The sequence below is a fragment of the Bidens hawaiensis genome, unplaced genomic scaffold (genome assembly GCF_021521415.1).
Source record: "Bidens hawaiensis isolate Kalapana, Puna unplaced genomic scaffold, B.hawaiensis_p1.1 tig00057176_1, whole genome shotgun sequence".
Classification (NCBI taxonomy): Eukaryota; Viridiplantae; Streptophyta; class Magnoliopsida; order Asterales; family Asteraceae; genus Bidens; species Bidens hawaiensis.
In genome coordinates this window covers 9,804-24,254 of record NW_027500332.1, presented here as the reverse complement: position 1 = coordinate 24,254, position 14,451 = coordinate 9,804, and the positions used below count along the sequence as shown (strand labels likewise).

The following is a 14,451-nucleotide window of genomic DNA, read 5'->3' as shown; positions in this document are numbered from 1 at the left end:
TTCCTTGTTATGTTTTCGGGGCTGTGTGCATACTTGTCACACCCCCATACTAGGCCTAGACGTTTGACTCGATAGTTGGTACCACATTTGTAAATAAATCAGAGTTACGGTTAATTAGCGGAAGACTTATAAAATATAAGGATCAAAGTTATAAAATATTTACATTACAAAAGATGGAAACAAGTTCCATTTGTGTTTACTTGTTTTAAGTTTACAAAACCACCATTTTAGTTATATTAACATTTAATAAAAATTATCCGAGCCATCGGATTCTTGAGCCTTCGTCCCTTAGCTCTAATCTTGGTTACCTGCAAAATGTTATAAAAATACGTCAGAAACGAATGCTGGTGAATATGCTGACGCGAAAACATTTTCTTTTACTATGTTACCCCTCGAGGGTTACGCGTGCCTTGGCCCATCTTGGCTTAGGAATAACAAAGTTAAAACAACATCATTATAAACTCGAGCCTCTACCTAGGTCACCCCAGCAAGACACCGCAGCGTCCCGACGTACTTAGGTACCATAAATATACACAAGGTCATTCTCACTCGAACATACTTTGGTTCGGCCCATCGTGGCTGGAGGTCGTTACCAAGTGTGGTGCGATGTGCCCACCGCATTTTACCACATATGTAAGGATCCAGACAAATGTATACTACAGCCTGAGGGCTAGGCTTTTACTCTTATTAATAATGTTTTTAGAGACACTTAGTCTCATGTAAAGTTTTACACATAACACGTTTATTTATTTGAAAACAAGTTTGTAAAAGTGGGGCGTATTCACCTTTGATCGGGATCGGTTTCCAACACCTTCCTTGCGTAATCTTTCTTGCTATCTCGCACCAATAGTACGAGTATAACTTTTATTAGTCGGATATACAATCCGGCTTAAGACCTTTAGTCTTATTACCTCGATGAACCTTTAGTTCATTTCTTTTACTTTAAAACCTTTAGTTTATTATAAAAACCCGACGTTTCTTCTTTTCTAAGAAACGTATTCTTTTTCTTTTATCATATAAGAATATCCTTTATTACTTATATAATATTCATAACAAAGAATTATATATATTTCACACACACATATATATATATACACACTTCCATATTTCTTTATTTTCTTTTCTTTGTTATATAATTTCATTTCATAAACATCGAGCATAATTCCGACTTAGGGCATTAAGCCTTTATAATATTTTATTATTATTTTAGTCGGGTAGTAAGCCTTACCTTTCCTCGGCTTAATATTTTCTAGATACTCGAGCAGCACTTCTACGGCACTTAGTCTTTTCAACACTCGCTTTGATCGCCACTTCACTTCGGCATGCAAATCGAGACACCAAATCTTCTCGGCACGCACTTCGAGGTGATCGTCGGGTTGTAAGAACGACACCACCTTCTTGCTCGGAACATCGTCAGGGAGTGGTACGAATATCGAGGTATGGCACGTTTATCGAGGAATCGGGGCACGGTTTTTTGGTGGATCGTTGGCACGAATTTCGAGGTTTAGAGAGATGTTTAGAGAGAGAGAGTTGTAAGCTGAGTTTAGTGTGAATTGTGAAGACCCCGGACCTGCTATTTATAGGCAAAAATTTGGATCCTATCGCAATACGCGATAGGCTCCTTGTCACCCATCGCGTAGCGCGATGTAGCTTTGCATCGTCACCACGTAGGTCTGCCACGTGTTTCTATGTGGCAGACGGTGTGCCACGTGTTAACATGTGGCGGAAGATGTGCCACGTGTGGACGCGTGGCAGTCTTGTGCCAGAGGTGTCGGGACACGTCATCGCGATACGCGATGACGTAGGTTCAACCAGCGATCGCGTATCGCTGTTGACCCTTCCAGAAGGTTTGACCAAGCCCCATCGCGATACGCGATGGCTTGTCCCTTGTCCCCATCGCGTAGCGCGATAGGACAAAAAAACAGATTTTTCATTTTTAACTTTGGATTTTGAGTTTGGCAGGATTAGTCCTTTAACTTTGGAGAGTTGTCATTTTTGGCTCAAAATTCCCGTGATGTTACAATACTCGATGTGATAGTTAATACACTTACCTTAATTGGTAAGTGTATGCCATGTTTGATTTATATGTTATCTATATATGTCTTGAATGAGAATGAAACCTTGTCGGTATATGAACGATCTTCGGATATTGCACGTACTGTCAGGTTAATAAAATAGATATAATATTGTATGTAATGTAAAGATGAGGACTTGTCGGTACGTGAACGATCTTCGGATATTGCACGTACTGTCAGGTTATTAATACAGATTTGAATATTATATGTAATGTAAAGATGATTTCTTGTCGGTACGTGAACGATCTTCGGATATTGCATGTATTGCCAAGAATAGTGAGTGTCTCCTTATATGGATATTAAATAATAAATTATGTACAGAGTTCCTTCTACGGATAATATATATAGAGTGTTCCTTCTATGAAAAGCATAGTATTCCTTTAATGGAAAGCATAGTGTTCATTTAATGGAAATTACAGTGTTTCTTTAATGGAAAGCATAGTGTTCCTTTAATGGAAAGCATAGTGTTCCTTTAATGGAAAGCATAGTGTTCCTTCTATGGAAATATATTGGATGTTCCTTCTATGGAAGTATATAGAGTGTCCTTCTACGGATAATTTATACAGAGCGTCCTTCTATGGAATATATATAGCATGGGCAATAGCCATGGTTTTTTTAATAGATATTATGTGACGTTCCTCTTATGGATATTTTTACAAGGTTAAGATATGTGTGTATGTATGATATGTGTATGTATGGAATGTCACCTGACTAACTAGAACTCACTCAGTTTAGCTGACCTTTAGTATGCACGCAGGTGATCAGACTGAAGAGTTAAGCATGAGGATGGCACATGACATGGATTGAACGGCGAGCATCTGAAGATGAAAGAAATGATGTTTTAAATATAATGTTTTACGTTATGGTTTAAAAGAAAAGATTAATGTTTTGTACCGAATTATTAAAGTCTACGTTTTCGCGAAAGTTTTTAATTAACTATGATATTTAGAACTGTGTTTATGGGTAAATCCAACGTTAAAGTGAGGCACCGGGAACGGGGCCTTACACGAGAATATGTCATGAAATTTAATGAAATGGCTCGCTTTGTGCCTCACTTGGTGACACCTGAAGATAATAGAATCCATCGATTTATCTGAGGATTGCCGGTGGAATACCGTACTTTCATCAAGTCTACCAACCCTCAGACCTGTTATGAGGCAATTGAAGCTGGCTATAGTATAGCAGCAGAGCTGGACAGGGAAAAGGTAGAGAACAATAAGAGAAAAAGGGAAGAGTATAAGAATCCGGAAAACCACAACAAGACACAAAGATTGAATCCTCATAAGGCAAACTTTAAATGAAAACCTAATCAATGTTTAAAATGTGGAAGACGAAATTTTGGAGTATGTGCTTTAGGAAATATCTGTTATCGTTGCCGTAAGCCTGGGCATGTCATCTCAGAATGCCGTGAACCACCAAGAGCTTGCTATGAATGTGGGTCAACTGACCACCTATGAAATACATGTCCCAAGCTAAATAATAAACCAGCGGAAAATAAGCCTAAGGGAAGGGCGTTCCATATGACTACAGAAGAAGCTAAGCAAGCAGATGACGTGATTCTTGGTACGTTTCTCCTTAATAAGTTACCAACAACCGTACTATTTGATTCTGGTGCAAATAAGAGTTTCATTTCGTATAAGTTTTTTCACGCACTAAGCAATCCTTTAAGGAAACTAGAACGATCCTTTACATTGGAAATAGCCGATGGAAAACAAATAGAAATTACAGAGGCTATAGATGATTGTTTCCTTAACCTAGAAGAACAAACCTTTCCTATAAGAATGCTGGTTACGACATTAGGTGAATTTGACCTAATAATAAGAATGGACTGGTTAGCCGCTTATAAAGTTCAAATTAACTGTGACACCAAATCCATCAAACTTCAAGCACCAGATGGGAGTATTGTTACTATTCATGGAGATCGGGAGAAACAGCCAATTAAGATTATTTCAGTAATGAAAGCTACTAAGATGATTCACCACGGATGTTTTTCTTATCTAGCATATGCAATCGATGCTTAGAAGGAAACCAAGAAAGTGGAAGGATTTTCTGTAGTATGTGAGTTTCCTGATGTATTTCCATATGAATTACCAGGAATTCCACCAGATCGTGAAGTAGAATTTAAAATAGACCTATTACCAGGAGCAAAACCTGTAGCTAAACCCCTTACCGGATATGACAAACTGAAATTTTTCTTACTTTTTCAGACACTCATCACGACTTGTCTCAAATTTTCGGGACGAAAATTCTTTAACATGGGAATGATGTGACACTCGTCAATTTCAGGTTAACTCCGTTAACTCAAACTCCGTCAATTCAAACTTAAGATCATTGGATCCATAACGCACATCTCATTACATTTAAACTAAGGCTTTAAATGACGCTTGACAATTACTACATGTGTAGTCTTTCGGGAATTGCACCGAAACGCAAACGAGTTGACGCAAACCATTGGTGAATAAACAAAAAACGTCAAAACAATAATTATGTGATAATTATGTGTTAGACATATGTGATACTTGATTATATTATGTGTGATGCTAGACAAGAAACAAGAACTAGTTAAAATAAGCTAGAAAAGTACAAACTAGAAATTGAGGGACTAAAGTGTAACATCTTATTATTAATAATATTAAAACACTAATCTCCTTCTCTCCCTCACAAAACCCGATCGCCCCCCCTGGCTCCCTTGGCTGCCGTCGACATACACACACATACATACAATCAATTTCAAGCTTTTTGTTGAAGAATCAAGGTGCTAGGAAGGTATAAACAACTATTCTATGCATCCTTTATGCTTAATTTTGATTTTGAATGGGTTAATCAAAAACCCTAGATTTCGAAAATTATATATATGGTGCTCATATGCTTTGTTTTGATTAGATGATGTTTAATTATGTATTGATTGTTGATTTGATAACTAGAATCGATGTTATTGCATGTTAATCGCTTGTTTCTTTAATTTTGAGTTCAAGTAAAACCCTAATCATGTATGTGGTGTGTAATTGATGTGCATGGATAGTGATTATGGTGTCTAGAATGTCATATGAACGGATTGTGGTCTATAGATGGTTAATATGTTGAGTTTGGATGCAAACAGTTTCTGGACAGATTGTGTTGTTGATATTCAATTGACTATAACGGGGTGTGAATTTGAGAATTGGTCGAGATTATTAATATTACCGTGTACTAGGTTGAGTCTAGTTTCTAAGGAATATAAATTTGCAATTTTTGGACGTGTAAAAGTTAACTTTTATGATTTTACAAAAACATTGTGCAAATCTGAATTGTGAGACCTGCTGTTAGGTTGTTTTGTAAATATTATATCTCGTGAAATACAATACCAAATGTGTTGGTTCCACTTTTGGAAGTTAACTTGTTGAGTTAAGAACCAAACCTAATTAGTCTTGCATTGATTAGATTTTTCATTTAACGGGAATTTCTAATAACATTCTGTTGCACATGAATTTGACTGTTATGAGTTTGCTGTAATGTTTTGATCATTGTGAGAAATCTATGTGGAATAAAAATATAATAAAATATGTTCTGGAAACCTAATTCATGTATTCTTTTGTGACAATTTTTGGTGAATTAATTGAGATACTATGATCTATTGAATAGGGTAGTCTTTCAAGTAGAATTCTGTCGTGATGAAACTAGTTGCTGAACTTTGTGAAAATACATGAAACGTGCTGTTACTAGATAATTTTTATGTTTTGACCAAATTTCCCTTGCGGGGAATATTTGCTAAATACGTACACTATTAACACTTGACACGTAAATAGTTGTTCACACACATAACGTATCACAAATGTGCTTGTTGAGTCACACACGATTCACAAACAAACACGAAACGTATCTTGTGCTTAAGTATTATGTGCCGAGTCTAGAGACTCGATAATAGTTCCGACTCTTAGAAAATCTCCTTGTTGTTATAGAACGCTAGTGAGAGTTTTCTGCGACGCGCATCACTTGGGTGACTTGTTTTTGGGAATTTTTCGCAAACAGTGAGTTTCACTAACCCCTTTTAAACTCTTTAAACGCTTTTCACTTTGGGGAGATAACATACTCCGAAAACGCTTTTAGATTTTGTTAGTAAATTATATATCACTTGTAAAGGCTAAGTGGCAAACGAAACAATTGAAGTCCTACACATCGAACCGTTTAGTATTGGAAAATAGCGAGTCACTGTTGAGTAGTACTACTGGGTTTGACAAACCCCACCCAACGCTAAGCTCGACTGGAGGTCGAGTGGGTGTAATTTTTGTTAAGATATTACCATGGTCGGGATAGACCTGGTGGCAAGGCACATGATAAACAGTCAGCTTCGGTGTCGAACACTTAGTAATACTTGTTGTATAGGCTAGCTACCTATCGATATATAATTGATTTAACACTATCTGGTAAACGCTAAACGCTAAACGCGAAACGCAAAACGCTGAATGCAAAATGCTAAACGCTTTATTTTATATAAACTTGTGAACTCACCAACCTCGTGTTGACACTTTTAGTATGTTATTCTCAGGTAGCCAAGGCGGGAGCGCGGTATAGGATCATGCATTGTTTTGAACACTGTTAATTATGCAAACTTGTTTAAAACTGTCACTATGTGGGTTTTTAAGTCGTCCTGCGTGGCGCAACACTTGGTTTATATATTTACGCTTCCGCACTTATTTCATTTAATGTTTTTATGGTTTGATTATAACTAATGATTCCGATCCTGTTAGTTCACACCCTCTGACGGTAAAACTCCGTTAGTGGATTTTGAGGGTGTGACAGATTGGTATCAGAGCCATTGGTTATAGCGAACTAGAAATTTCATGCATACTAGACTATAACCGCGACGACCCATTAGTTATAATGATACGCACTGCATATGTTTGTGTAGTCTTTGTTATCTTATCTCTTTACCTCTTTCACTCATACGCGCGCATACACGGCTTACCTGTAGGGATGTCGACGCCACCATCATCATCATCATCCGATCAGATGACTCATGCGCATGGGAAGGAACCGCAGTTACTTACCTCATCGCCACCCCGAGTAGTCCCGGAACTAGAAGCCCCTGCACCGAAGAGGTATCGCTTATCCGGAGGCATGTACGAAGACGAAGTTAGCTGGGATTGATACCCGAATATGATTAGGCGTATGGTCTATCGCGAACAAGTTCCCCCACTACCTCACCCGAGCCGTCCTACTTACCCCAACACCCTACCACCTATAACCGAACCTGTAGAGCGTGTGCTCGCAGCTGTTGTTTCTTGTTTGGAGCGTGACGTTGGTTATATGCGCTATACGAGAGCGAACGTTTCAGGACTGTTAAAGGATGGAACCGAAACTAAAGAAGAAATTTCCCGCCTGACAGCGGCGATGAAGGAAATGCAAGAGGCTAGTGATCAACAGATGAAGATTATGAGAAAAATGAAAGCCGAGATGATAGACTTGCAAGAGCAACTCCAAGTGGCAAGGACCCGAACCGAGATAGCTTTAGAGCGTTGCGATGTCTTACAAATGCAAGTTGCTCAGAACGCAGCCGAACCTGAGGCAGAGCCTGAAGAGGAACCCGAAGAAGATCCCGAAGAGGAGCCTGAGGAGGAACCCGAGGAAGATCCCGAGGAGGAACCCGAAGAGGAACCGGAGGAAGAACCGGTTGAGGAGGAGGCACACTCAGAGGTGTCCTCAGATGATGACATCTAAGGATGATAACACCTAGATTGAGGGGTTGTCTCCATCCAAACTATTACTTTTCTATGATTTTAAGGATTGGTTTTAAATACTTTGTAGCGAATACAATGGTTTTAATCATGAATTATTATTTGGATTAATATATGGTTGTGATGTGATGTTTGTTCCTTTTATTTCTCTCTTACCTTTCTTTTTATTACATGTATGGCGTGTTGCATATGAAACCGAAAAATTCATGTATAACATTTTATGCTGTGATTCTAGGAAATGGCAGGAAGAAACGCTGCTGAACTTGACTGCAGCAGAATTCCAAACTCTGCTGAACGACCATGCGGCGGCCGCTCTAGCCGCGCATGTCCAGAATCAAGCTGGAGGTCCAACTGGAACGTGTACTTTCAAGAACTACCTGGATTGCAAGCCTAGTTCGTTTAAGGGCACTGAGGGAGCTATAGGCTTCCTGCATTGGGCTGAGAAGGCCGAATCAGCATTTGAGATGTGTAACTGTCCACCTGCCAGTAGAGTCAAATTTGCTGCTGGAACACTTGAAGATTCTGCTCTCACTTGGTGGAATTCAAATGTGCAGATTCTTGGATTGGAACTGGCTAACGCTATGAACTGGGAGGAGTTCAAAAATATGATGCATGAAGATTATTGTCCTCGAGAGGAGATTGCAAAGTTGGAATCCGAGTTTTGGTCATTGAAGATGGTGGGTTCCGAAATTGAAGCCTACACCACCCGTTCTCACGAGTTAGCTGTGATGTGTCCACGGATGGTAGACCCGCCGAGCAAGAGGATTGAGATGTATATTGATGTGTTAGCACCGCAAATTCAGGGCATGGTGACGTCTTCCAGACCAGCCACGATTCAACAAGCGATCCGATTAGCTCACAAACTGACGGATCAAGCAGTGACCCAAGGTGCGTTACCACCTAGAGGTTCAACCACTAAAGCCCGTGACAACCCGAGCATTGACAACAGCAACAACAACCCGAGTAATGGAAAGAGAAAGTTCGACAACGTCAGGTCCTTATCCTCGAACCGCCCACAGCAACAACACTACCGTAAGCCCGAACTCACTCGGAGCTTCAATAATCAGGGTCACAACAATAGCAACAACGGTAGCGGGCAGGGTTCGAGCGGCTATGCTGGGAAGCACCCAAAATGTAACCGGTGCAACTATCATCATGCTGGCCCGTGTGACTGTGTCAAGTGTTTGAGATGCGGAAAAATGGGTCATCAGGCCAAGGAATGTAGGGGAGACCTAGCGGCAAAGGGTGCTCCTAAACCATCTATGACGACTAAAGGATGTTTTGAGTGTGGTCAAGAGGGTCATTTCAGGAAGGATTGCCCCAAACTAAAACAGAACGAGAACAATGGAGGCAGCAGTGGTGGCGGAAGCAATGGTAAAGGAAGAGCTTTCGTCATTGGGTCGGGTCAAGCCCGCAATGATCCGTATGTGGTGACTGGTAAGTTTCCTGTGAAAGACTGTTTTGCTTCTGTATTGTTTGACACTGGAGCTGATAGGAGTTTTGTGTCGAAAGCCTTTAGTAAACTCTTAGACTTAACTCCAACTTCGTTAGATGCTAAGTTTCCTGTTGAATTAGCTGACGGTAAGTCTGTAGAAACGACTCATGTACTTGCGGGATGTAAGTTGAAACTGTCAGGTCATATTTTTTTTATATCGACCTTATACCATTTACGCTTGGTAGTTTCGATGTCGTTGTCGGCATGGACTGGTTATCCGAGAACCGAGCGGAGATTATATGTCACGACAAGATAGTCCACATCACTACCCTTTCTGGCGCGATTATTTCGATTCAGGGCGAGAAAAGCGGCATGACCACCAGCGTCATCACCCTCATGAAGGCTCAGAAGTATCTACGAAAGGGATCCGGAAATTTTAGCGCATATTGTCGAGAAACCTGCAGAGGAGAAGCGAATCGAAGATATACCGATTGTGCGAGATTTTCCGGAAGTTTTCCCGGAGGATTTTCCCGGACTCCCTCCTATTCGACAAGTTGAATTCCAAATCGAATTGATCCCCGGTGCAGCGCCCATAGCACGAGCCCCGTATCGGCTCGCACCGGCGGAGCTTCAGGAGTTGTCCACCCAATAGCAAGATTTGTTGGATAAAGGTTTTATCCGACCTAGCTCATCGCCATGGGGAGCCCCTGTCTTATTTGTTCGAAAGAAGGACAGGACTTTCCGCATGTGCATCGACTACAGAGAACTGAACAAGGTGACGATTAAGAACCGTTATCCCATACCCCGAATTGATGATCTGTTTGACCAGCTTCAAGGATCGAGTTACTACTCGAAGATCGATCTGAGATCTGGTTACCATCAACTAAGAGTGCGTGAAGAAGATATTTCAAAGACGGCTTTTAGAACTCGGTACGGTCACTATGAGTTTTCAGTTATTTCTTTTGGCTTAACCAACGCACCAGCCGTATTTATGGATCTCATGAATCGAGTATGCAAGGCGTACCTCGATAAGTTTGTGATTGTTTTCATTGATGATATTCTCGTCTACTCCAAGGACGAGGCTGACCACGAAGAACACTTGAGGTTAATTCTGGAGTTGTTGAAGAAGGAACAACTGTACGCTAAAAAACTCGAAATGCGAATTTTGGCTTCGCGAGGTTCACTTTTTAGGACATGTGATCAACGAGAATGGTATCCATGTCGATCCAGGTAAGGTAGAGGCTATCAAAAACTTGGAAGCACCTAAGACTCCGACTGAAGTGCGGCAATTCCTAGGACTGGCCGGCTATTACCGGTGTTTTATCGAGGGATTTTCAAAGATTGCTCAACCCCTCACCGCTTTGACTCACAAGGGTACTAAGTACAATTGGGGTGACGCGCAAGAATCCGCTTTCCAACTGTTGAAAACCAAACTCTGTAGCGCCCCTATTCTAGCCCTCCCCTAGGGAACAGAGAATTTTGAGGTACATTGTGACGCATCGATAAAAGGTCTCGGTTGCGTGTTGATGCAACTCGAGAAGGTTATAGCCTATGCCTCTCGACAACTACGGATTCACGAGAAGAACTAAACGACCCATGACTTAAAACTTGGAGCTGTGGTGTTTGCTCTTAAGATATGGAGGCATTACTTGTACGGTACCAAGTTTACCATTTACACCGACCACAAGAGTCTCCAACATATCTACGATCAGAAGGAGCTGAACATGCGACAGCGTCGCTGGGTCGAGCTGCTTAAGGATTATGATTGTGCCATCAAGTACCACCCTGGAAAGGCCAATGTAGTGGCCGACGCTCTCAGCAGAAAGGAAAACGATAAACCCAGGCGAGTGCGAGCATTGCAACTCACGATTCATGCCAACTTACCCGATCAGATTCGCGATGCGCAACTCGAAGCTTTGAAAGATGATAATCTTCCATCAGAACTCATGCGGGGCATGAACAAGCAACCTGAAACCAAATTGGACGGGGTCTGATATTTCGAGAACCGGATTTGGGTTCCACGATACGGAGAGTTGAGAACTCTAGTGATGGACGAAGCACACAAGTCTCGATATTCTATCCACCCCGGCTCAGATAAAATGTACCATGACTTAAAGGCACTTTACTGGTGGCCAAACATGAAAGCCGACATTGCCTCCTACGTGAGCAAATGCTTTACTTGTGCAAGAGTCAAAATAGAATATCAGAAACCATCTGGTTTGCTACAGCAACCGGAACTTCCAATGTGGAAATGGGAACACATTTCAATGGATTTTATCACGGGATTACCCAAAACACCGACGGGATGCGATACCATCTGGGTGATCGTTGACCGGTTGACTAAGTCTGCACACTTCTTAGCGATGAAGGAATCGGACAAAATGGAAAGATTGACTCGCGTCTACATGAAGGAAGTAGTGTCTAGACACGGAGTGCCTGTCTCAATCATTTCTGATCGAGATTCTCGTTTCACTTCGCACTTTTGGAAGTCACTACAGAGTGCACTAGGCACACGTCTTGATATGAGTACAGCATACCATCCACAGACGGATGGGCAAAGTGAACGAACCATTCAGACCTTGGAGGACATGTTGCGTGCATGCGTGTTGGATTTCGGAAAAAGTTGGGAACCCCACTTACCTTTGGTAGAATTTTCGTATAATAACAGCTATCACGCAAGTATTAAAGCAGCGCCGTTTGAAGCGCTGTACGGACGGAAGTGTCGATCACCTCTCTGCTGGGCAGAGGTGGGTGACAGCCAAATCACTGGCCCAGAATTGGTACTCGAAACCTCTGAAAAGATTGTTCAAATCCAAAACCGCATGGCAGCAGCACGAGATCGCCAAAAGAGTTACGCCGACAAGCGCCGAAAGCCTCTCGAATTTCAAGTGAACGATCAAGTATTACTCAAAGTCTCACCTTGGAAAGGTGTGGTTCGCTTCGGGAAGCGAAACAAACTCAACCCACGATACGTTGGTCCTTACCGAATTACTGAGCGCGTTGGTCCGGTGGCGTACCGACTGGACTTACCAGCAGAACTCAGTGGCGTACACGATGTATTCCACGTATCCAACTTGAAGAAATGTCTTTCCGATGAAACCCAAGCAGTTTCTTTGGACGAATTGCAGGTCGATGAACAGTTACGCTTCATTGAAGAACCAGTCGAAGTTTTGGATTGGGAAACCAAAACACTCAAGCACAGCAAGATTCCAATCGTTAGGTTCGTTGGAACTCGAGACGTGGACCGGAGTTCACGTGGGAACGCGAGGATCAAATGATGAAAAAGTATCCTCACCTTTTTGAAGGGCTGACCAAACACAGAAAACCGCGAAACCCGACAAACCGTCAGAAATCACCGGAGGTATGAATTAAATTTCGGGACAAAATTTCTTTCTACTAGGGGATGATATGACCAACTGAAATTTTTCTTACTTTTTCAGACACTCATCACGACTTGAATCAAATTTTCGGGACGGAAATTCTTTAACATGGGAATGATGTGACACTCGTCAATTTCAGGTTAACTCCGTTAACTCAAACTCCGTCAATTCAAACTTAAGATCATTGGATCCATAACGCACATCTCATTACATTTAAACTAAGGCTTTAAATGACGCTTGACAATTACTACATGTGTAGTCTTTCGGGAATTGAACCGAAACGCAAACGAGTTGACGCAAACCATTGGTGAATAAACGAAAAACGACAAAACAATAATTATGTGATAATTATGTGTTAGACATATGTGATACTTGATTATATTATGTGTGATGCTAGACAAGAAACAAGAACTAGTTAAAATAAGCTAGAAAAGTACAAACTAGAAATTGAAGGACTAAAGTGTAACATCTTATTATTAATAATATTAAAACCCTAATCTCCTTCTCTCCCTCACAAAACCCGATCGCCCCCCCCCCCTGGCTCCCTTGGCTGCCGTCGACATACACACACATACATACAATCAATTTCAAGCTTTTCGTTGAAGAATCAAGGTGCTAGGAAGGTATAAACAACTATTCTATGCATCCTTTATGCTTAATTTTGATTTTGAATGGGTTAATCTAAAACCCTAGATTCCGAAAATTATATATATGGTGCTCATATGCTTTGTTTTGATTAGATGATGTTTAATTATGTATTGATTGTTGATTTGATAACTAGAATCGATGTTATTGCATGTTTATCGTTTGTTTCTTTGATTTTGAGTTCAAGTAAAACCCTAATCATGTATGTGGTGTGTAATTGATGTGCATGGATAGTGATTATGGTGTCTAGAATGTCATATGAACGGATTGTGGTGTATAGATGGTTAATATGTTGAGTTTGGATGCAAACAGTTTCTGGACAGAATGTGTTGTTGATATTCAATTGACTGTAACAGGGTGTGAATTTGAGAATTGGTCGAGATTATTAATATTACCGTGTACTAGGTGGAGTCTAGTTTCTAAGGAATATAAATTTGCAATTTTTGGACGTGAAAAAGTTAACTTTTATGATTTTACAAAAACGTTGTGCAAATCTGAATTGTGAGACCTGCTGTTAGGTTGTTTTGTAAATATTATATCTCGTGAAATACAATACCAAATGTGTTGGTTCCACTTTTGGAAGTTAACTTGTTGAGTTAACAACCAAACCCAATTAGTCTTGCATTGATTAGATTTTTCATTTAACGGGTATTTCTAATCACATTCTGTTGCACATGAATTTGACTGTTATGAGTTTGCTGTAATATTTTGATCATTGTGAGAAATATATGTAGAATAAAAATATAATAAAATATGTTCTGGAAACCTAATTCATGTATGCTTTTGTGACAATTTTTGGTGAATTAATTGAGATACTATGATCTGTTGAATAGGGTAGTCTTTCAAGTAGAATTCTGTCGTGATGAAACTAGTTGCTGAACTTTGTGAAAATACATGAAACGTGCTGTTACAAGATAATTGATATGTTTTGACCAAATTTCCCTTGCGGGGAATAGTTGCTAAATACGTACACTATTAACACTTGACACGTAAATAGTTGTTCACACACGTAACGTATCACAATGTACTTGTTGAGTCACACACGATTCACAAACAAACATGAAACGTATCTTGTGCTTAAGTATTATGTGCCGAGTCTAGAGACTCGATAATAGTTCCGACTCTTAGAAAATCTCCTTGTTGTTATAGAACGCTAGTGAGAGTTTTCTGCGACGCGCATCACTTGGGTGACTTGTTTTTGG

At 40.5% G+C, this 14,451-nt stretch overlaps 1 protein-coding gene across 1 annotated transcript; it reads left to right on the top strand.

Moving 5' to 3' along the window:
* The first annotated feature begins 3,595 nt into the window (after positions 1 to 3,595).
* On the top strand, positions 3,596 to 4,096 carry LOC143601828 (uncharacterized). Its single transcript, XM_077079130.1, has one exon. It carries the CDS (start codon positions 3,596 to 3,598, stop codon positions 4,094 to 4,096), a length of 501 nt encoding a protein of 166 aa, XP_076935245.1.
* Positions 4,097 to 14,451: the final 10,355 nt, after the last annotated feature.